The sequence below is a fragment of the Scyliorhinus torazame genome, chromosome 17, assembly GCF_047496885.1.
Source record: "Scyliorhinus torazame isolate Kashiwa2021f chromosome 17, sScyTor2.1, whole genome shotgun sequence".
NCBI classification, from domain to species: domain Eukaryota; kingdom Metazoa; phylum Chordata; class Chondrichthyes; order Carcharhiniformes; family Scyliorhinidae; genus Scyliorhinus; species Scyliorhinus torazame.
Window position 1 is genome coordinate 35,739,121 of NC_092723.1, and position 24,892 is coordinate 35,764,012.

The 24,892-nt window shown below is 44.9% G+C and overlaps 1 protein-coding gene across 3 annotated transcripts in view; it reads right to left on the reverse strand.

Moving 5' to 3' along the window:
• The window catches only part of kif21b (kinesin family member 21B), a 223,118-nt gene that overhangs the window by 102,925 nt on the left and 95,301 nt on the right, over positions 1-24,892 (reverse strand). For all 3 annotated transcript variants that reach the window (XR_011935738.1, XR_011935737.1, XM_072480319.1), the window contains exons 6-12: positions 21,489-21,656; positions 9,844-9,959; positions 7,391-7,586; positions 6,612-6,801; positions 5,090-5,153; positions 3,126-3,347; positions 1,157-1,232 (exon numbers count right to left, since the gene is read on the reverse strand). Coding sequence is in view for 1 of the 3 variants with exons in the window: in XM_072480319.1 (XP_072336420.1) it covers positions 1,157-1,232; positions 3,126-3,347; positions 5,090-5,153; positions 6,612-6,801; positions 7,391-7,586; positions 9,844-9,959; positions 21,489-21,656 (1,032 nt within the window). In the remaining 2 variants the exon portion in view is untranslated. The remainder of the gene's footprint in view (positions 1-1,156; positions 1,233-3,125; positions 3,348-5,089; positions 5,154-6,611; positions 6,802-7,390; positions 7,587-9,843; positions 9,960-21,488; positions 21,657-24,892) is intronic.

Here is a 24,892-nt window from a genome sequence, read left to right on the forward strand (position 1 = left end):
TCCAGCCACAGGAAACATAGGACTGGATTCTACTCCGTCGGGATGCTAGGTTTTGCCTGCAGCCCCGGGGTTTCCCGATGGCATGGGGCTGCCCCACAACGGAAAACCCCATTAAACAGCCGGCAGAACAGAAAATCCCGCCGGCATGCTGAACCAGAAATCTGGAGCGGCGGGACGGAGAAAGCCGCCCATTTTCTCAACATCGAGTCCCTTAAGAATTTCATATGTCACAATGAAATCATTTCCCATTCATTGAATCACCAGGGAAAATAAGTCTAGACTACTCAACCTCTCCTCAAAGAACAGTGTCCTCATCAGGAACCAGTCTAGTGAACTTTTGTTTGAAGAGGCATTAAAGTTAGTCAGGCCAAACACTAAGGGGGCAATATGGAAGTAGGGCTGTGTAGGGGTTGAGGGGGCAGACCAAGAGGAGCTGGACCCCTATAATGCTGCATGAAAACCTCACGAACAAGGGGGTCAAAGTAATATCACATTGTTCACTAGAAGGGGGATCCACTCCAGATGCAGTGGGTGGTGGTCGCAGTGAGGCATGGGCAGCTCGCAAGTGATGGACTCGGGGGAGGGAGGGGGGGGTCTATTGAATGAAGGAGTGTGCTGGACTGGTATTTAAATATGGTGCCAGGGCCTTCCAAACCATTAGGTGAAGGAGTTGAATGAATCAGCTGCCAGGAGGTTTGGAGGGGAACTCGCCTGTGCATAACTAATAAAGTTCCAAGCGCAGAATCTGGCAAGGGAGCCTGCCATTTTGCACAGCAGGAAAGGTGCTACCGGAGCTGTCTGCCACCACATTTTGTCTCAAAATGGGAAAATTCCACCCTTGTTTTCTCGAAGTATTAGGAGCCTCCAGATGTAATAATCGCCTGCAAAAGCAAGTATGAGGGTACAAGGGCCTCTAAAGCAGCCTGATCCATCTGGAATTCCATTGTCGGCCCTCTTATTCTTCTTGACAAAGATCAAAAAAGGAGATTCTCACTGAGTTAGACATTTGTGGCACCAATAGTGGGGGACAGGTTAAAAAAATAAAAATAAAAGTTGACTCTGAATTATCAACAAAGATGGATAAAACTCAGATTCCTAGGCTTCAGAGATCTCAGTTTGTAAAATAAATATTTTAGAGTTCTTTGTCTTTCCTTACCCCTTCCACTTCATTGTCATCCATCTCTTCCCAATTCTCTTGCTGTAGAACTCCTCTTCTTTTCTCCTTCACTGGGCTTTAAGAAAAAATAAGTGAAAACATATCACAAAAAAGTTAACACAAAAGTGGTGAAATACTCTCCAACTCATAGCCTTTAATTTTCTTCATTTCAGTGATTCTATGTTTGTGAATGTGGGGTTTTGACTTTTTTCTGTAACACATAGGTAATACAGCACCTTTCATTCTAAAGGGAACATAGCTGAGGTTAACGTGCTGGCTGTAATGTCCCGCACGCAACCTACATGGTGAGAACGCTCGTCTTACCCATACTCCTTGTGGAGTACGCACTCCCCCACTAGGGGCTGGGTATCTCAATTAACCCCATGTATATAAGGTCGGCCACTAAGGCACCCACCTCCGCAGGAATCCGGTAGTCATCTACCAAGTAGTGAACATATCGTTTGTGTAAATAAAACTTTGTTTCTTGTTTCACTCGATGTGAACTCCCTGTGTCCTTATTAAACTGGCCATCTCCTTTTAGGTGGAGGTCAAGAATTAAAACAACGATACTAAATTTTAGTTCACTTGGCTACCTTTTTGTTTTAAACCTACTGTTACCATGTTAGAAAATAGGTTCTTGGGAAAGTACAGAGGTGGTTTGCAAAGGGCCATTTCTTCCAAAACATTTGGCAATAGAAATAATGATGCTAATAAGAAAAGCATCATTTATATTGTGCCTTTTGTGACTATAGGACATCTTACTAAGTTAGGATTCACTTTTCAAGTGGAGTCACTGTTGTGATATAGGGAGATGTGGCAGTCATTTGTGCATGGCATTGAGATAGAGGCTCAGATAATTTGTTTTAGTGGAGTTGGTTCAGCATTAAATGGTGACCAAGACATTAAGAGAACTTCCCTCTTCTTCGAATGGTGTCGGGGATTAGTAACATCGACTTGAGAAGCAAAATGTGGCCTTGATATAATGCATCATCCAATGACTGTACTAGTAACAGTGCAGCACTCCTTCACTACTGCAGTGGTGTCAGTCTATATTGTCTCTGGAGGACAGCTTGAACCCACAACATTCTGAATTAGCCATACCTGACTCGGTAAATCAACATCTATGACCGCAAAACTGAACATGATCTAAAAACAGGCATGGGCATGGCAGATAGGATTGCCCAATGCCCATTGCTTCCAATTTACATAGTGCCCAAAGTCCATGCTGTCTACTAATTTAACTAACCTGTGTTAATTAAACCCAGCCAATGCTGAACTGGTGGATTTGATGCAGGAGACTCGGAAAAGAGATGTCACACACCGACTAATATCAAATCTTCCTACTCCATTTACATCTAGCAGATCCTCCACACTAACACTCGCTGTGACACCTGCTGTGGTTAGCACCAGAACTGTGTGCTCATAATGTGGAGATGCTGGCATTGAACTGGGGTGGGCATAGTAAGAAGTCTTACAACACCAGGTTAAAGTCCAACAGGTTTCTTTGGATTTACTAGCTTTCGGAGCGCAGCTTTCAGAGCAGAGCGCAGCGCAGCTCCTTCATCAGGTGAGTCTATCTTATCAGGACTCCCCTGATGAAGGAGCTGAGCTCCAAATGCCAGTGAATCCAAACAAACCTGTTGGACTTTAACCTGATGTTGTAAGACTTCTTCCGGTATGTTCACACACAGTAGATGCCACTTTGCAGATACAACAGCAAAGAAACTGGAGTCAACTCCACTGTGGAGCCAAGTTTAACAACCCAAAAATCGGATGCATGCTGGCTTGAAGTATGATGGTTTCTATTCTGTTAGAATTCCCCTCCAGAGTCCAGGAACCCAAGTTTGCAAACCACTAAAGCACAACATAATTTGTCTCCTCTGTACAGCCTTTTTATCTCATACTGCTGTGAAATTCACAATTTTATTAAATGCACACATTATCTGTAGCAATTTATGCACACAATTACCTATTTCTTTTTCGTACCCTTTCCCTCTTCTTAAGCAGCTCTAAGTCTTTTTTTGCCATTTCAACAACTTCAGAAGTATCAGATTCCAGAGAAACGACTGGACTGGACATCGAAGAGCAAGTCATGGGAGACAGTCCCGCTGCATAAGGAGACCTGGACGTCAGTCGAGAGACACTGCGCCGGAGAGACTCATTCATTGCTTCACTTTCCAACAATTTGGTCCTGTAACAAAGTAGGCTTTTTTTGATCAGAGGGCTTTGAGAAAGGATTGCACTTAAAAAGTAAGTTCTGACAAAGCAGCATAGGCTATGGCAATGGAAATTATCATCGTTCAGATGAAAATAGAATGAAACATTTTCAATCCTTCAAGGGCTAGGACAGGAAATTTGTGCACCTAGGCCAAACAAATATCTGAAAAGGTTTTCTGTTCCCACTTCACATCGCAAGATGAAATGGACCTGTGGATATAACTTGCATATAAACATATCCAAAACAGAGGTGTGCAAAACACAAGCGGCATTTTGTTAAGTATGATCTCTCTGCTGGCCTCTCTGTTAAGGTGTGTGCAAAGTTAGTTCAATAATACCTGTAGTTGAGCATGTGTTAATATTAATCAATACAATACACATGGGGCGGGAGTCTCTCAGCCCGGGGCCGGGCCGGAGAATCCCGCGACCGGCGCGAATCGCGGCATGCCGCCCCAACGCTGGCACGTGATTCTCTGCAGAGTGGAGAATTGGCGCCATTGGTGCCGGCGTGGTTGGAGCGGCGCTGGTCGGGGGCCGCTCTACGCGGCCGGCCCGCCGATTCTCGGCCCGGGATGGGCCGAGCGGCCATCGTAAAAACGCCAAATCCCACCGGCGCCGTCCACACCTGCTCTCAGCCGGCAGGAACTTGGCATGGAAGGGTTGAAGGTGGTCTGTGGGGGGGGGGGGGGGGGGGGGGGCTGAACCCGGGGGGGCCTCCAATGTGGTCTGCCCTGCAATCGGGGCCCACCAATCGGCGGGCCAGCCTCTGCTTGTGGCCTCTTTTCTTCTGCGCCGGCCCCTGTAGTCCTGCGCCATGTTGCGTCGGGGCTGGCGCGTTGAAGGAAGCCACTGCGCATGCACGCATTGCCGCCGGTGCCACTGCGCATGTACACGTTAGCGCCGGTGCCACTGTGCATGCCCGGATCCCGTGGCACTCAGTTCATGCCGACATCAGCAGCTGGAGTGGCGTGAACCACTCCAGTGCCATGCTGGCCCCCTGTAGGTGCCAGAATTGCTGATCCTGAGGCCGCGCTAACGCCGTTGAGAAATGCGATGGCGTTTTCAACGGCGTCAACACTTAGCCTCAGGATCACAGAATCCTGCCCATGGTGCCTATGTGAGAAGTGTTTATGAAGATGAAAAATGATAGTATCCCATTCAGCATTCTTACATTAAACATTTCAAAACATGCAAAACATTTAATCTTCATTTCATGGGGGTTTTTCTTTTTTGCAAATCTAGTGCCTGGAAGAGAAATAGTAGTTTTGTTAAAATTAGTTAAACTCCATTTGGAGTGAGTTAATGAAGGTCTTGTGATTAGTTTCTGTAGGCACACATCATAAAGGACCAAATTCAGAACGGCCTGAATGATAATTTCATTTGGGCATCTAAACCAATGCAAAGACCTGCATTTCATCAATCTGAGCTTGGTTTGAACAGAGGTGAAAGGACGGTGGACTGACATATTGCACTAGGCAGATTCACCAAGTACATTTTGATTTTGGAGAAGTCCTAAAGTTAGACAAAACTCAGAATTGCATGTTATAATTTTGTTGGACCTCGAGCAGTAAAGTGGTGAACTGTGAGCACAGCAATGTATCTAAAGGAAGTCTGCCTGCTAGATATTTTCCTCCACTAAATTTTGGAAATAGAGTAGAGTGAGGGGAAATCACGGCAACATACATAACATGCATTGTTTAAAGATCATGGACCAACCTGAGATCCTGTATTTCCCGGATATAGTTTTGAATTAATGCACCTATTTCTTCATTGCTATCTCCTGTAGAGAAAATAGAAAAGACAAAGTTAACCATTTAAATGGATAAAATGTTTTAAAATCAAAGTGGAAACATTGGCAAAGATCCATGTTCGTGGCCAGGTCATTTACGCCACAGGATTATCTCTGATGGTGCAGTTGGCATAAAACATAATTTGAATCTCTTAAACTAGCATATTATCATAGAATCCCCACAGTGCAGAAGGAGGCCATTTGGCCCATCATGTTTGCACCGACCCATTCGAACGCCAACCTACCTCGGCCCAACCCCCTGCCCTATTCCTGCAACCCCACTCTAAGGGGCAACTTGGCATGGCCAATTCACCTAAGCTGCACATCTTAGGACTGTGGGAGGAAACTGGAGCACTTGAAGGAAACCCACGCAGACACAGGGAGAATGTGCAAACTCCGCACAGACAGTCGCCCAAGGTCAGAATCGAACCTGGGTTCCTGGCGTTGTGAGGCAACATGCAAACCACTGTGCCACCGTGTTGCTCATGATACAATACTTTTAAGTACTCAATGCAAATACACCTTAAATGCCTTATGACCAAGTAATAGGCACAACCAATAAGTCCTTTTTCTGAAGAACCAATTAATTCTTCCGGTATTGGTAATCTGATTAAGTGTATAGTGAATACAGGTAATAATCAATCACATCATGAGCAAAGTTCCACTCAGAAAGCTACTCAAAGATTACATAAAATTGGTGGAACAGAAGATGGGCAATCATAAAAGGCCGTGATTTAATCATCACAATCAATTGGCATGAATTGATTACTAATGATTTAACTCACCCGGTACAATGCACGATTCATTCAGCAAATTACTGTCATAAAACATATTTACTGAAACCACTTGATTTGAATTGGTTAGGGGCCATGGGTCTCGTGGCTTGTTTAAAAAAAACATTTTAAAGAATCCCATCATAGCATTGATCTTAGTTAGCAGCACTTATGATGACCTATTCATTTAAAAGTTGCTCACTCAACAGCCTTTAGCTCCTGAACTATGCTGTCGAAACAACTTCTCACATCTGGTAACAGGATTATAATCTAAAAATATTTACCTATTATGCTTTGTAAAATGAGGGTTCCAGTTGGGATAGAAGACATCACCTTAAATCCCACTGCCATGAAACTTGACACACGTATGGTCACTTTGTAAAAAGGTAAAGTCGCCATAGTCCCAGATGACCATAGACTGCTTTCCTCTTTGAGGGGGAGAGCTGACTGATGGTGATATAACATGAGGATCACCACACCTCAGGTGAGGGGTAAGGGTAAGAAGTCAGAGCCTTAAAATCAAGAGTTAAGCGAATGCTAAATACATAAGGTATCAAACCTCCCAATAACACCACAACTGAGTGGCTGGAGAATGGCGAGAATTGCCTATTAAAAGAAAAATACCATGTTATCAGAAGGTTCAGCATGTATGACAATTAACGAGTTAAATTTTTACCTGCCCTGGCTATTATCTGAGTGGCTTCATTACTCAAGAGCTGTGTTACCCTGTTATTCAGTGCGTCAATTGTTTCTTGCATGGCTTTTACTCTCATTCTCAGTGTGTCATTTTCTTTCTGTAGCATTGCATTTTCTTGGCATAAGTCATTGTAACCTTCAGAACCATCTTCACCAATAACTCGTTTCCCCTTAAAAAAGCAAGCAGATACAAATTAATAATAGCAACTTCATTAACTCCTTTAAACTGTGAAGATGATCAGAATCTTTAGACACAAAGATTTTCACAGTATATGATAGTTTAAAATCTGGTCACTGTTTAACAAAATGCAATTAAGGTTGCCAATGAAACTGTCTTTTGGGAAAATGTAATGTATTTTTTTCTTTCAGACATTCCATATAAATGGCCATGCAGTTAATATGCATTGATTTTATAATAGTGTTTTGAAAGCAAATTTCTGTTGAACCAGGGGTCATTTTCCAAAGTGTCTGTCCATTAATGTAAATAAACAGGTTCTACTACTTGAATCTACTGAAAATAATGAAATAAATATTTAACCAATGTGATTTTTCAACTTATGCCTGGAACGCTATTACAAGTGCATGAAAATCCACAATGAAACACACATTTGGAGCATTTTGTGCACCAATCGATCCCTGGTTTAGCCTGAATCCATGATGAAAAGGATTACATGTTTTGAACAATTCTGATTTGGTTCTTTATTGACGGAAGAGCCCAGGACCACTGTTCCCTGGGGATCCACTGCCCACATTGCTTACCGTCTTGTACTCCATCAGCTCCATCTGAAGTCGAACGATCTCAGCTCGCAGGGCATTGATCTGCTGGCTGGTTTTGTCTTGATTAACCACAACTTTGTTCTTGATGTTTCGGGCTCGGTTTGCGTATTTGAGAGTGTTCAGAGTTTCCATGAAGTCACGATCTGATGGGCTTATGCAAGCAATCATGACAGTTCGACTGCAAGAAATACAGTAATTTTCAATCCTTGTGTCATGGAATTTGCATTAAAGTAATGAAGGATAATTTCATTATATTTATCTTTCCTGGTTCACTGCTGAAAAAACAATTTTACAAGCTTGAAAAGTCCAAATGATCAATTTAAGGAATTGAGTAGGAGTTCAATGGATGCAAGTTGATGACTAATATTTTAACAAATTATGCTAGGTTCAATATTTATTGAGTTTCCGATGTGACGAAGAACCCAACGTCAGGGAAAAAACAGGGTCGACACCCTCCGTTTCCAATGTTCCAGTCCCCTGTTGGCATCAGGACGGAGGTTTGCATCCCATGCCAGTGGGAGAATGCAAATGGATCATAAGATCTGTTTGGATCCTATTAATGGGCTGGGCACCATATTCTCTGGGCCCTCGTGATTCTCCGGTCCTCTGGGCCGGGAATCACATGGGCGAGAATTGGTGCAGGTCTTGACAAGCGTGTACCTGGCGCCATGGAACTGGAGGTGGGCCAGATGGGTAATGCTTTAAGGGAGTTTCCACCAAAGTCCATCAGAGGGCCCCCCCAACCCCCTCCCCCATCCCCCCACACACACACACAATGTGAGACCTGCCCACCCCACCTCCAGCAGACCTTCCCCGCACCGCTCCTCTCCAGTGACCACCTAATTGAAGAGCCGAGACCCCTTAATTAAAGATCAAGCTTTGATTGGCAGCTCCTGAGAATTAAGTGCTTTCTGTTAGTTTCACTGCTAACTACTTCAAATCACTCAAGCGTAAAGGGAGAGGAATGGAACAATGCTGACAGCTGAGCGCATGTAGAGCCTGTCAATCACAGCCTAGAAAATCAATATCAAAGAGAAATGAATGAATGGTTTGCAGATCAAAGATCTGCAGTGGGGTTAAACCCAGTTTCCTCTTTCCAGGAATTGACAGGTGCTGCTTCCTCTGCCTGAACCAGCAGGTGTATTGCACAGGTGAGGTGTAAGACAGTGATTTTTTTTCACTGCCTCTGTCTGGACTGCTCTCCGGTTGCTCGCCCAAAATGGCGACCTGATAGCGGGATTCCATAAGGAATCCCTCGCAATTCTCACCATGAGCTGGCTTTTAAAGCAGACCAAGGCAGGCCAGCAGCACTGTTCAATTCCCGTACCAGCCTCCCCGAACAGACGCCGGAATGTGGAGACTAGGGGCTTTTCACAGTAACTTCATTTGAAGGCTACTTGTGACAATAAGCGATTTTCATTTCATTTCATTTCAAAGGTTTGTATGGCTAAGGATTGGGAATTACTTCCTGATTAGGGCTCCCAGAGTGAACGTAAATCAGGTGCAATTCAGCTCCAGTGGGAGAATGCAGACATTCTTGCCCGTTGTCCTATTCTCAGTTTCTAATGAATATTTCAACCAGCTCACTCTTTGCCTCATCTTTCCTAAATCTGTCGAATAATCAACTTTCCTATTCCATATCGCCACATTATTTGCTGCTTCACAATTAAGACATTAGCCATTGAACCAATTAACATTCTAGTCCTGCAAAGCCGGCTACCTGAGTGAATTCTCCTAACCGAGCTGCATTTTCCAGCACCTGCGCTGCCCAGGTGATGATATCGCATGACACATCCAGGCAATACACATTCCTTGGCACCATCTCTTCCCTCAGGTATCTCAAACTCTTCCATCTGACCTGAACAGCTTATCAAACTTTTCAACAAGACCCTCACTCTTAGCCTTACTGATTTCAACAGATATATAAATTTCCCAAAGCTACTCACCTCTGCTCAACATCTCTGTCTCTGAGGTAGCGCTCATCAGTAAGACTATCTTTCACCATTTTGTCACCTTTCTCACCACCCTCACCTCCTATTTTTCTTTAGTTACTCCCACCCTCTACTTCTGGAAATGTTCCGTCCCATTGCTTCCTCGTCATTGTCTTCAACAACCTCATTCTAAACTAGTTCCTCACAATTTCCAACCTACAATATTTCCATAAATTTCTCATTAAAATATATGGTTGGTAATGAAACAATATTCATATGATATAAGATGTGCCAATCACCCTAATTTATACATTTCTTGGAAGATAGTTTTTAAGATAACTCATTGACTATTTATTTGCAAACTGGTGTTTTGAAACTGCTTTCAAGTTACCAATGCAAAGTAGGTACTTGTTTTTTTTGTGAGTCTTATCTCGTAGATAATAGAAATAAACAGAACAAAGATCTTTACTTCCTTTACTATATAGATCTCACGCTCTATTGTACCTGTTTCCGCCCAGAGAATCTTGAAGAAGCCTGGTCAGCTTCGAGTCTCTATATGGCACATGATGGCTCTTCTTGCTTTGGTCTCCCAATGCGCTGATGACATTTCCCAGTGACAGCTTCCGTCAAAAGTCAAAAGGAAAAACAAGAGCCACATTAGTTGCAAAATTGCTTTTTATGCTTAGAGTTAATTGAAAACTATGATTTTATAAATTCTGCACATCATTAGTTGATTTCGTCAACTAAGATAGAAAACTACAGATTTATTAGATCAATGTTCCTATGTTGAAATGTTTTCTTCAAACTGTATTCTAGTTTGAGGAGAACAATGTGCATTACTTTTATGTGTCATTTTGGTGTTCAAACGTACAGCACGTTAAATTGCATAATTACACTAAGTAACAATCAGAATAGGACTGCATTAACAAAAAGTACCACTGGATGGTACTATTCACAGCTGTTGAATGTTGCCCATGAATGACAACATTTGGGCAAATTACGATAGGCAATTTCTTAAGTACCAACATCATAGAATCATAGAAATTACAGTGCAGAAGGAGGCCATTTGGCCCATTGAGTCTGCACCCGACTTAAGCCCATGCCTCAACCTTATCCCCGTAACCCAGAAACTCCACCTAACCTTTTGGACACTTAAGGGGCAATTTAGCATGGCCTATCCACCTAATCTACACATCTTTGGACTGTGAAAGGAAACCGGTGCACCCCGGAGGAAACCCACACAAACACGGGGAGAAAGTGCAAACTCCGGACAGAGAGTCACCTGAGGCCGAAATTGAACCCAGGCCCTGGAGCTGTGAGGCAGTAGCGCTAACCACTGTGCCACAGTGCTGCCCCATAAGTGAGAGACAAAGTTAAACTAGAAATTTGAGGATTAGGCATGATGTATGATTTACAATCCATGAGGATATTACTTTGATAATAGACACGCTGTTAAATGTTGGAAGTAAATCTAAGTCGCATCCAACCCAGTAATGCCCATGTCAGGACAGTCAGATGACATTGTGTTTTCTCTTGTACCAGGAGCTTTTCTTGTTTGACAGAACATCACCCTGGATTTATTGTTGGTCTCCCTACACCACATGGACTGCAGTGCCTCAAGAAGGCAATTCATCACAACCTTCTCAGGGGCAATTAGGGATGGGGGATAAATGCTGACCTAGCCAGCGACACCCAAATCACGTGAACGAATGGTTAAAAAAGCAAAAGTTAACATGTCACTGCAAGAATAATCTATTTTAGAGATTTCCTTAAGTTTCTTTAGTTTGACTTGTCACTGAAAAAATATGACTGGATCAGTCAAGAGTTGGATTTCTAACAATATATTTGAAATAGAAGCCATTTCATATTTTGAATTTAAACTGATGTAAAATCTGGGGAAAAAACAATATTATCTTTCCTTCAGATCATCAGGGTTCAATACTAATCCCCCACCCCGCAACAATTGGCAGGAGAGGATTGGTCATGGATTTAATAAGCGAAATGCATGCATTGGGGAATCAATTTTTTGAACTTTTATTTTTGTTTTTCTTTCATGGGATGTGCGCATTGCTGCCATGGCCAGCATTTGTTGGCCTCCCCTAATTCTCCTTGAATTCAGTGGCTCGGCCATTTCACAGGGCAGTTAATAGTCAAGAACATTGCTATAGTCCGGAGTCACACGTAGTGCTGACCAGGGAAGGACAGCAGATTTCCTTCCCTGTAGGACATTAGTGAACCAGATGAGTCTTTACCACAATTGACAATGGGTCTTCATGACAGAGACCAGCTTTTAATTTCAGATTTATTAACTGAATTTTAATTCCACAAGCTGCCAGGGTGGGATTTGAACCTGTGTCCTCATTAGCCTGGGCCTCTGGATTACTAATCTAATGACATTACCACTATGCCACTGCCACCATTTGTTGTCACCCTGGTTAATAAGCAATCAGAGTGTCTACCAAAGTGCAATTGGAGGCCCAGTTTAAATTTACGATTGCTGCTTGGGCTTTTCGGGAGGTCGGGAAATGGGGCAGTGAAAGGGCGGGAGCTGCTAGATTCACAAAGTAAGCACCTCTTTCAGCATTGCTTGTAGGCTAGGAAGAGCAGGAGTTCCCTCTCCAGTCTGCTCTAGATATCCTTTAGCTTCGTCGAGCCCTGATCATCAGGCCCCTGTAGCTTGCCACCTTCAATCTTGACTGCTGATCTATACCCAGTCCAGACTGTTAACCTCCCCACCCAGCCCTCCCAGTTTCAAGGGGCTGCCACCAAAGAACCTCCAGCTACAGAGTCTTGTAACTGGGCTAACCTCACACACGTTAGTCAGGCTGTTCACTTGACCGGCTGCTGAATGGGAAACTGAGAGAAAAGAATCTTCAAGAGGTTCTGCTTTGGATGTTTTTTGCCTCAAACACACAATCCTCACCATTGTCTATACAATCAAGGTAATCTTTTCTATTGGTTCCAGGATTCCTATTCAAAACAGTGTGAGATGGGGTTGATAAAATTGCAATGTTATCTTAAAAAATATCAGTGACAACAGGTCCCCATAACATCCTAATCTACGGCCAGAATATTTCAGCCATTCCCACTGGCAGGATCTTCCGGTTCCACCGATGGCGAGCCCCGCCGTGGGTTTCCCAGCGGTGTGGGGAGCATAAAATGGGAAATCCCACTGACAGCGGGACCAGAAAATCCTGCCGCTGCCACAAAACACACTATGGCAGGCGCTGAAAATCCGGCCCCACATTTCTGTAGGAAATAACTGCGGAATGATAACAATTTTCCTTTTGAAGTAATACAGTGTTAATTCATTGCAAATCCATGATACACTTTGATCAAGCATATATGGAGTTAATTATGAGTAGTGACAGGCTGGTTCAATGGCGTTGGTAATGCCGACTGCATACCAATGTCTTTGCCCCACAGTGTAGTGAAACCTGTAAATTCGGGACACCTAACCTGTAAATTCGGGTCACCGAAGGAATTTGCATCCGGTGCCCTTCATTGTTCTTTATTGTCAAAACAGTGATTGCATGTACAGAAGGCAATGTGCCAAATATCAGAGGGATTGATTACATCTCCTAGAGCGTTCCTTCTTTTCTTCATTCTCACATGGGATTGTGCCCAATTCTGGAGCCTTGCCAGCGGGATTTGATTTTGGTTCTTTAGCTGTTCGTTGCATTTACCAGTTCAGTGGCATCATGGAGTCCTTTTTCACTGAGGGAGGGATGTCCTGATCTCTGGAATCTGTTATGCTGGTATCCTGCACAGGCCGAGATGGCTGCTGTCGGGCTGGGAGGTCCCAACCATATAGAGGATGGGGATAATGTCCTTCAGACTCATGTCTGGAAAACATTCACAACATGCTGCAGCTGCTAATGTTTGAGGGGCTGGAGAATGTGTAGGGAGCCCACTGGGTACATGCTCCCTACCCAGGCTGCTGAATCGCCTGTGCTTAACCACTTAGATACAATTGCAAAAAAAAGTAGTCTGCTAGGCTTTCTGGAGTTGAAACCAAACGGGGGTTAGTTTTTATGGAGCTAAAAATCCACCTGGATAAAGATCTTAAAATATTTTAAAAGATAAACCTATGTCCGATCTTCACAACACGCACGCGCAGAATTGCATGTTAGGTAGTTACTTTCTTAGCCAAATCAAAGTTCAAGCAAAAAGGAGAAAATAGAGCGTTCACTGCTTTTCTCCATGGTGGTCTTGAGATTCCAAGTGTTGAAGTCTAGGTAAAAGTCCATGAAATTGGAGATTATTTATTTTTAAAAACATAATCTGTCTTTTCCAGTTGTCGATGATTTTTGTACCCGAGGTTCCTTTTGATGGAAATTTGATGGGTGGGATTCACCACCCCGCCGGCAGCGGGGCTCTCCATCCTGCCAGCCGGCCAATGAGGGCATTGTGGGCAGCTCCACACCATCGGGAAATTTGCGGGCATGGGTGCACTCCAGCACAACGGAGAATCCCGACAGCGGAGAATCCAGCCTGATATTTCTGTACTGGCTTTTTAAACTGTTTTAAATTTGTATTGGTAAACTTTAGACATAAGACATAGTTTTAAGTGGGTTTAATTTAACGTCTCTGTGCCTGGAAGGGTAACATTTACAATTAGATTAATGCCGGAAAAACGTGTGTGTGGAAATTGGTTTCAATTCCAACTGTGTTTCTATGGTGTTTAGAGAGGGTTACAGAGTGAAGAGTAAACTATAGAATCATAGAAAAGTTACAGCACAGAAGGAGGCCATACCTTGTTCATGCCAGCCCGAGGACACCCAGGTGTCCATCCTAATCTCATCTTCCTCCACCTGGTCCATAGCCCTGTAGCTTACAACACTTAAGGTGCAGATCCAGGGCGTCATTCTCCGACCCCCCGCCGGGTCGGAGAATGGCCGTAGGCCGCCGTGAATCCCGTCCCCGCCCCCGCCGAAGTCTCCGGTACCGGAGATTGGGCGGGGGCGGGAATCGGGCCGCGCCGGTTGGCGGGACCCCCCGCTGGATTCTCCGGCCCGGATGGGCCGAAGTCCCGCCCAGGAATTGCCTGTCCCGCCGGCGTAAATCAAACCTGGTATTTACCGGCGGGACCAGGCGGCGTGGGCGGGCTCCGGGGTCCTGGGGGGGGCGTGGGGCGATCTGACCCCGGGGGGTGCCCCCACGGTGGCCTGGCCCATGATCGGGGCCCACCGATCCGCGGGCGGGCCTGTGCCGTGGGGGCACTCTTTCCCTTCTGCCTCGGCCTCCACCATGGCGGAGGCGGAAGAGACTCTCCCCACTGCGCATGCGCGGGAAACTGACAGCGGCCGCTGACGCTCCCGCGCATGCGCCGCATTTCCGCGCCAGCTGGTGGGGAAACAAACGCTATTTCCGCCAGCTGGCGGGGCGGAAATCCCTCCGGCGTCGGCCTAGCCCCTCAATGTTGGGGCTAGGCCACCTAAGATGCGGAGCATTCCGCACCTTTGGGCCGGCGCGATGCCCGTCTGATTGGCGCCGTCTTTGGCGCCAGTCGGCGGACATCCCGCCGTTGGGGGAGAATTTCGCCCCAGGTATTTATTTTTAAAAGAGTTTAAGTTCTCTGCCTCCACCACCAACTTGGGCAGTGGAATCCAGAACCTCACTACCCTCTGTGTAAAAGAGTTTCCCCTCAAGTTTCCTTTACACCTTCTGCAACTTAACTTGAATCTATGTCCCCTGGTTCTAGAATTCTCTACCAAGGGAAACAATTTCATCCTGTACACTATCTCTTCCCCTCATAATTTTGTACACCTCAACTTAAATCAACACTCAGCCTTCTTTGTTCCATGGAAAATAACTCCAACCTATCCAGTCTCTCTTCGTAGCTACACTTTTCTAGCCCTGGCAATATTCTTATAAACCTCTTCTGCACTCTCTCCAGAGCAATTACTACCTGTAAAGTGGTGACCAGAACTGCACACAATACTCCAGTACTTCCTCCCTGCACTCCTTATACTCATCTAGGCTATCTGCAGTGCTTAGTTCTTTGTGCCTATCGTATGCTTTCTTTTTCTGTTCGATCTTCCGCTGTATTCCTCTAGACAACCAGGGGGGTCTAGATTTGGCAGCACCACACTTATTCTTGTAAGGGACATGTCTACTTTGCACATTTAGGATCTCGGTTGTCTTCCACTGATTTATCCTCTAGCACTTCTGGCCAGTCCACCTCATTTGCAAAATTTGCTTTCCCCCAGTTCAAACTTTTTACTCCTGCTTTATTTCTGTCCTTTTCCGTGGTAATACTGAATCTAGTTGAATTGTGATCACCTATCCCCGACATGGCCCCCACTGTCACTTCACCCACTTCCCATTTTCGTTCCCCAAGACTAGGTTTAGAATTGCATAGCCTTTTGTTGGGTTTGTCACTAATTGGCTGAAACATTTTTCCTGGAAACACTGCGTGAAATTTTCACCCTCAGTTCCCCCTTTATTGTTTGAATCCCAGTTGCTATTGGGATACTGGGACAGTTAAAGTCTCCGATGACTCAGAGGCAAAAATTTACCTGCATATTTGATGAAACAGGCTTGTAGAAATAGCAGTGGTTGCTTAGTAACTAGTAACTGGGGGAGCAAGATGTTTTTGTGTTTAGGTTTAGCTGGATATATTGCAGTTGAAGATAATATACCGGGGAGTGAACATCTCTCAACTCTGCCAGAAGCTGGACAAGACAAGGGAGTTGCAAAAAGGCAGGCTTCCCAAAGAACCGGATACACTCCAGTTAATTTGGGGTAGTTGGGACAGAAAGAATGCCTGAAGAACACCAAAGTTAAGAGACCAAGGTATTACTCAGAAGAGAATTCAAAGGAGAAGCAGACAACATGTTGTGAGTGAAACAGACAGCTACAGTAACCAGAATTCAAGGGCGAAAACAGACTTCAGGAGGTAAATCAAATGTTTGATGCCATTTTAATTGAGTATGAGAATCGAGAGTTAAAGCAATTATGAACAGTTTGTGCAGAAGTTAAGAGAAATACATCCTAAAGGGGAAGTTGAAAATCCTGGATACTGGATTTGTTGTTAAAAGTGGAGTGGTAGCTTTGTTTAAAAGAATAATTTGGAAAACCTGAAATTGATTTCAGAACGCAAACCACTGATGGAAAGCAGTGTTGAGAAAGAATATTTTAAAGCCTGCTTTTGGAAGTGGACTTTTGAAACTCTCACATGAGAATCATCTGGGGGATTCTGAGAAGAAATCCACAGACATTCACTTTGGTTCAGAACGGGGTGTGTGTGTTACCACAGCCCGTCTGTGTGTTCATAGGGATTTTGTGCTACTGAGATCATTGTAGCTCAAAATATACATTACGTTGTAATCCGTGTTAATATGTGTGTATTTGTTAAACTGGGGGGGGGGGGGGGGGGGGGGGGGGGGGGGAGTAAAGGAGTATCATATCGTCATTCATTTTTTTGATGTTTACTAAAAAAAACACTTTTTTCTTTTGTTAAAACTAATTGGTGGTCCTGTGATTCCGTTTCTCCATGTTCAAAAAAAAAAGTAAGAGTTACAGTCTTTTGGCCAGGGTTCCATTCTGGGATATTCCTATCGAGTTATAACATCAACTGGGATCATAACAAAAGGGGTCTTGAAATTACGAAAGGTTTTGACCGAGTAGGCAGAAAGACAATGACTTGAATCTTTCAAGTCGAGATAATTATCATCAGGTTGCTGTACCGCTTGTGATTTCTCCTGCCTGTATACTGCTCAGCATTTCGCGCCGAGCCCAGCTTTCCCAGAAATGCGAACGTAGCATCCTCCGGATAACTACATCAGATCACACTATAGCCAGAGAAAGACACAACATGCCTCTCTTCGTGGTATGAGCGGCCATGAATCCGGTGTGAATGGGTGAATGAATAAATGGGCAGAGTGGGTAGGTTGGCAAGGCAAGTTGTTTGGTGCGTAGGGTGGATAGGGTGCCAGGCGGATGAGGTGACAGGTGGAAGAGGGTGCAGTCTGGTCTGGTCAGTGGGGTAGTCAAGTGGTCAGGGGGGTAGTCAAGGTGTCATAGATAATGGATGTGAGTCAATCCAGGGCCCTGGAAAGTACTCTGCTGATCAAGAGGGGTGGTGAGGCAGGTAGTCAAGTATTTGAGGGAGTAAGGATCTCAACATGAGTAATTGGAAGGTCAGTTTTGTTGTTATCCAGGTGTTAAACTAGGTTTTAATTTACCTACCACTTCCAGGATAACTATTCAGATAAATACCGTGGAATTGTCGGGAGCCTCTCACTTTAACTCAAGAGTTATAGACATTCACAGAGGATCCCGGACAGCAGATGAATTGCCCATCGGATGTTCAAACCTTCTGGGCAATTCCCACAGAGATTTGTGCACCAGGACCTCCACAAGTTCCCTACGCACATCTTGGATCGTATATCCGGTCTCCAACAATCAGAGACTGGAAGATCTGGGCCATTGCTTCTGCTTGTGGAGAAGAGAAAAACTTGAGGGCATCAATATAAGACAGTCACCAAGAAATTAAATAGGGAATTCAGAAGAAAATTCTTTGATGAGAATGGGGAATTCATTATAACGGGGAGTAGTTGAAAGGCATGGTATAGATGCATTTAAGGGAAAGCTAAGTGAACACATGAAGGAGCAGGGAACAAAGGATTTTGCTGAGTCTGATGAGGAAAGATGGGAGGCGGCCCTAACGGTGCCTAAACATCGACATGGACTGGTTGAACAGAACAACCTGTTTCTAATGTTACATATTCTATGATTCTACTTGGACGTTTTCTGCTGATGTGATCAGAATGCCCTGCTGGATAATTGGGTGACCTACACACTAAAATTTTCCCAACGCTCTTCACACTTACCAACTAAATTTGGGTGCTCGAGGTACATTTGGCATTTTACAGGCCTCCAATAATTAGGGGAAAATGTGATGCACTGAAACATTGATCCCCAAGTGTAGAACTTAAAAAGTAATACTGCAACACTACCAGTGGTTCTATGAATTGGTCGTCAGGGTAAGTGAACAAGCTTTAACAATGTAGACACCAGAGGCTGGCTCTTGGACAGCTGCCTACCACATTGAGAATGACTGCCATGAGAGTATAAAAGCAGTTAAAAATTGCTCCAAAATTGCATTGCAGTTACATGTAGAATGAGACCAGTGACATCCTCTTACTTATTTTGAAGGTTTTCAGTGCCCTTCTAACTAGTACAATATAAACTTCCTTAAAAAGAGTAAATAAGGATGATCATGGACATGTTGCATTCACACTGTGCAAATGATGCAAAATACAATTTTGCCTTGCTTCTAATTACACAGCTCTCTATATACTGCCATTTCTAACATTCTGCCCACTCTCCACAGGTGAACAAACCTACAGTAGGCAGTGCAATTAAGTCCGAAGCAAGTTGAAAGTGCTTACTCAAAAACAAACAGTTCATGCCACTGCTTGGTTTATATAAAGGAGACAATGGAATTATTTGAAAATAAGTATTTAGAAACAGCACAGCAACACTAGAGAGAAAAGCTTTTGCAGCGAAATCGTGATGAGGCAAATGGGAATCACATGCATTTCCAGTTATGTTGAAGGTGTCAACCATCCCCACAAGCAGGATGGCAAATCCCACAGGACAATGTTTGTGATGGGCCAAATTCCCATATTGGTAACCCTGGATAACCCAGACTTGCCTTTGCATTCTGTTGACCGTGCCGAACGATCAGAGCTAAATTAGACCACACAAGAGCAGAAACACACTGAGCGCATGGCAAGTCATCATTTGACAGCGCAATCTCCCTGTGGAATGACATGCAAAGCCTGCGGGTATGGCTAAACCTGTGCGAAAGCTAACTGTATTGTCGATCAGAGAGAAGGTGAAGTACAGGGACCCTAAAAAATCCGATGAATGCCTGCCTGCTCATCCGTTTCCCTTGCCGCTGTCACAGGCTATAGCGGTTCTCGGGATTTTGCATTGCCGCAAGAAAACATATTTGATCGCATTAATGACTCGCTGTACTGTGTTCCACATATCCGAGGACAGCACACTTAGCAGAAAAGGATTACAGAGTTTTCCTGCAGTTAATTCCTGACATTTCACAATGTAATTTTCTGGACCTTTTACAATGGCAGGCCTTTGTAAGGTTTAAATAAATTTAGTAAGTACTTTTTCACACAACTACTACGTAACAATGTTTTAATTTGGCACTTGAATCTGTTGTTTTTGACATTGACTACATTTGTAGGCATATCAAGTTCAAGGGAGTTGCGTGCATGGGGGCATGGGGCCTGCATGGCTATCACAAATCTCCGCTCAACACAAATTTGTAGGCTGATCCCCTGGATTTGTATTTATTTCATGTCTTTTATGACCACAGGCAGTCCCAAAGTGTTGAACGGCCAATGAAGTACTGTGTACGCACTGCTACAATGTAACAAACATAGCAATCAATTTGCACAAAGCAAACTCAGACAAATACCAATGTGTTAATGACCAGATCATCTGTTTCTGTGATATTGACAGCCATGAAACTACATCAAGAGTCTATTGGGTTTTCCTGCATTTGGATACTTTCTGTTTTACTTTTCCTAAATCTGGTTATTAAAGAAATGCATATTTGTTATCCGAGAAGCTGCTTTTATAGTTTTCTGAAACCTGTTTCAGTAATGTCAACTCCTGAGTGCACAGGTCTTGTTGGTCTGGCAGAAAAAGTAAACTTGAGAGAATGCAATCTGGGAAAATGCATATGGCATATATGGAAGTTTTGACACGTATTATTCTATACTGTCAATTGTCATGTGAGGGTCCCTTTAAGAAAAGTGTGTTTTACCAAATGGCTGCAGTGATGTCAGTGTGTGGGTGGAGCTGGGCTGTGATTCTGTCTTTTACTTCTGTTTTGAGCTGGAAGCTGCTTTGTGGCTCTGGATTTTTTTGGTTTGTTTTCAGTTGGGAGCTGCATTCAAACAAAGAAAATGTATTTTTGGTCTCTCTCTCTGCCTGCTAAAGAATGTCTCCAGACCACTTGATAACTTCAAAGTAATTCAAACCTACTGTTTTGTTGGAAAAGGGTATTTGGCTTATGGATGTTGTTAGGAAAATTATTAAGGGTTACCTTTAGAGTACTGTATCTTTAGGGGGGTATTTGTGTTGGTAGTTGATAGCTCTCAATCCACCTTAAATACAAATGGCACAGAGGAATACATGCTTTACAGAAATATTCTTTGAGAAACAATGATCTCTTGACACTTCTTTACAGAAAAGATCTAACTTTGGTCAGACCCATGCAGAAACTTTCGCTGTATGTCTTCAAAAGCTGTTTCAGCTGGCTTGTTTCAGCTCCCCCCTTGTCCGCAAACAGGTCTGCACTGCTTTAACGACTGTTAATCCCTTTTTAACTAAACTGCAGAGAGCAACATTTGACTTGTGGTTCCAGCTTCATCCAGAACAGAACTAAACTGAAAATGCTTTCTCAAAAAGCCTGATGCCTTTGCTCCACCCAGCAATGACATAATTTCACCACTCTGAAAACTAGTTAACTCCCCAAGGAATCCCCTTAATCAAAACAAAACTCCATTAGCCCAAACCTTTACGATGGCTAATTGCACCCCTTGCTCCTAAAATATGCTTCCCTTCAAACTGGGATTTTTCTTTTAAATATGACTGCAGCAGTCAAACACACTCTATCCCGCAGTCCAAAGACGTGCAGGTTAGGTGGATTGGCCATGATAAATTGTCCTCAGTGACCAAAAAAGGCTAGATGGGGTTATTGGGTTACGGGGATAGGGTGGAAGTCTTAAGTGGGCTTAAGAGGACTTAAGTGCGTCGGTGCAGACTCGATGGGCTGAATGGCCTCCTTCTGCACTGTATGTTCTATGTTCTAACCCAGGCTTTTAACCCTTACTGCACCAAACACCTATAATACAATACATTTGAAATTACAACATTCACTGCACTGTCAAATATTATTTTAGATTTCTACCAGTATCAATCACAAAAATACCTAATGAGTCAACCATATGAGAGTGCATTGTGTTTCATCAGAATGAATTAATTGTGCTCATGATTTCAAACATAACCCAGATGTACATAGAAATAACAAAAACATTGCATGCATTGGGATAGAATATGCAATGGTAAATTTTATTGAGGGAGTGAAATAGTTTTGTTTTCCTCCTTACCAGACCACAGTTGATAGAAATGCCTTCTTTGGCCCTCTCTCCTGTTGCTCCAGTGCGTTTGAGTCTTTCTGAACCAGCAAGGTCAACAAAATGGAATTTGGCCATGAGTGTTTCATACTCATTCACTGGTTGCGATTCATGTGCCACTCCATTCACCTCGCCATTTACCTGAAGGGTAGATGGTTACAACAATGCAAACAGTGTTTTAAATATAAATTTTCTATAAATAATTACTTTCATTTATAGAACACCTTTATTGATTTGCAGATGCCAAAGCTCTTCATAGCTAGAAAAAAATATTTGATCTATAGTCACTGTCATTTTTGTCGGCAAACACTGCGGCCCACTTGCAAACAAAGGCCAAACAATACCAAATGCGATTATGGTCAGTTAACCTGTTTCATTGACATATTTTCAAGGATGGATGTTGGCCAGTACACGAGAACATGCCCGTTCTTCTTTGAAAATTTTCTTGAGATTTCTGAGACTAACCCAATAGGCCAGATTGGTTCAAAATCTTATCTGAGAGACAACGGGCGTCATTCTCCGACCCCCCAGCGGGTCGGAGAATGGCCGTTGGCCGCCGTGAATCCTGCCCCCGCCGGTTGCCGAAGTCTCCGGTACCGGAGATTGGGCGGGGGCGGGAATCGGGCCGCGCCGATTGGCGGGCCCCCCCGCTCGATTCTCCGGCCCGGATGGCCCGAGGTCCCGCCGAGAAATTGCCTGTCCCGCCGGCGTAAATTAAAGTAGCTATTTACCGGCGGGACAAGGTGGCGTGGGCGGGCTCCGGGGTCCTGGGGAGGGCGCGGGGCGATCTGACCCCGGGGGGGTGCCCCCACGGTGGCCTGGCCCGCGATCGGGGCCCACCGATCCACGGGCGGGCCTGTGCCGTGGGGGCATTCTTTCCCTTCCGCCTCCGCCACGGTCTCCACCATGGCGGTGGCGGAAGAGACTCTCCCCACTGCGCATGCGCGGGAAACTGTCAGCGGCCGCTGACGCTCCCGCGCATGCGCCGCCCCGACATGTCATTTCCGCGCCAGCTGGCGGGGCAACAAAGGCCGTTTCTGCCAGCTGGCGGGGCGGAAATCCCTCCGGCGCCGGCCTAGCCCCTCAATGTCGGGGCTCGGCCCCCAAAGATGCGGAGCATTCCGCACCTTTGGGGTGGCGCGATGCCCGTCTGATTGGCGTTGTTTTGGGCGCCAGTCGGCGGACATCGTGCCGTTGGGGGAGAATTTCGCCCAACATCCTTGATAATACAACATTCACTCAGTACTTAATTAAAGTGTCTCCACAGATTAGAATCATAGAATCCCTGCAGTGCAGAAGGAAGCCATTCTGAACCGACCCTCCAAAAGAGCACCATACCTGGGCCCAATCCCCTGTAACCCTCCCTAACCTTTGAACACTTGGGGGCAATTTAGCATGGCCAATCCACATAACCTGCACATCTTTGGGCTGTGGGAGGAAACCTGAGCATCCGGAGGAAACCCACGCAGACAGGGGGAGAACATGAAAATTACAGTCACCCAAAGCTGGAATTGAACTTGGGTCCCTGGCGCGGTGAGGCAGCAGTGCTAACCACTATGCCGTCATGCCAAGATTATGTGCTTATGTCGTGGAATGAAGATTGAAACTCATGAAATTGATCAGAAGTGGATGCTACAACTGAGCTAAGGTGAACATTTAAGAAGTGGATGTCAAATACACGTTGGCACTGTCAATACCACCTACAACCTTTGACCATAGTTCTGAGAACTTTTGAATCTCAGACCAGCAACAACAGGCAGCAAAGCAGGTATGAAACCCAGATTTAAAAACTTTAGCATTCCCAGTAATTCTCCCCTGCTCCAGCAAATTCAGCCAGCATAACCTTCCCCGTCGAAATAAACCATCTCCCTCAAATTTAACAAAAATTCTCTCATTTCCTGTAACCTACCATTATCTCAACTCCCACCTAACCTGAGAAGGTTTTATTCCAAGGGCATGTTTGTTTCCTAACCAGGATGAGGATCGTCAGTAAGACCAAATGAAGTGGTATAGTGATCAGTGGGAATAGTAATGTGGCGCGGGATGTAGCCAAAAACCAGAAATGGATGTGGCACAGGGTTTGTTTTCTTAATCTTGGCAAATCAAACAGCAAAGAAGTCACCTCTGGAACTCATGATTAAATCAAGCTTTATTAGAGTCAGAGATAGGAAAAAAGTGGAAAGCCAACGTGGATTATTTGTACTCTTGGATTCTTCTGGATTCACCAGGATTTTGCTGGGATTGAACATTTGAGTTATGAAGAGAGGTTGGATAGGCTTAGGTTGTTTTCGTTGGAGCAGAGAAGACTGAGAGGCGACCTGATCGAGGTGTGCAGGTTTATGAAGGCAATGGACATAGTGGATAGGGAGAAGCTGTTCTCCTGAGTTGAAAGGTCAGTCACGAGGGGACACAAGTTGAAGGTGAGGGGCAGGTTTTGGGGGGGGGGGGGGGGGGGGGGGAGATGGGAGGAAAACCTTTTTTTACCCAGAGGGAGGTGACATTCTGGAATGGACTGCCTGAGAGGGTGGTAGAGGCGGGTTGTCTCACATCCTTTAAAAAGTACCTGGATGAGCACTTGGAACATCATAACATTCAAGACCAAGTGCCAGGTGCTGGAAAATGGGATTAGATATGATGTTTTTCAGTGCAGACTTAATGGGTCCAAGGGCCTTTTCTGCACTATATTTCCTATGATTCTGTGACCCTCTTTAATCCTTATAACAGAATATCAGAGGGCCATTTCTATTCAAATTAAGATACACGAATCACAAACGTATAACTTATTAGATAACGTACAGACCAAGGGCGCAAATCACCAGCCGCGTCGGGCTCTCACTAGAGCGTAACGTGACCAGAGAATGTCGGGAAAGGCCTCCAGCGAGCCTCCCAACAGGCTCCACACCTCCCGCGATTCTCCGACATTGGAGTCGGAACCCCGCCCCAAATGGGCAGGACCGAATGATGCTCACGGAACTAGGTCGTAAACCTATTTACGACCTAACTGCGTGGGATCCAGCGGCCTCCCTCGATTCTTCAACTTCCCCAGGTAGGCTGAAGCCGGGTGCCGATCAGTGATGGTCCAAACAAACGTGGACCAGGCGCAAAGACACCGAGGGGTCTCCGGGGCCACTGGAGACCCCAGGGTGGTTAGGGCAAGTGCAGGGTGGCACCCTGGCTCTCCCCCTGGAACGCGGGTTCCATGGCATTGCCCAGCTGGTTCCTTGGCACTGACACTCTGGCACTGCCAAGGTGCCCAGATGGCATTACCAAGCCAGTAGGAGCACTGGCTGGCTGCCAGGGTTGCACTGCCAAGGGCCAGGGGCCGAGTGGGGCCATACCCATAAAATGGGGGTGGAGTGGGGGTTTGAAGGGTGGGG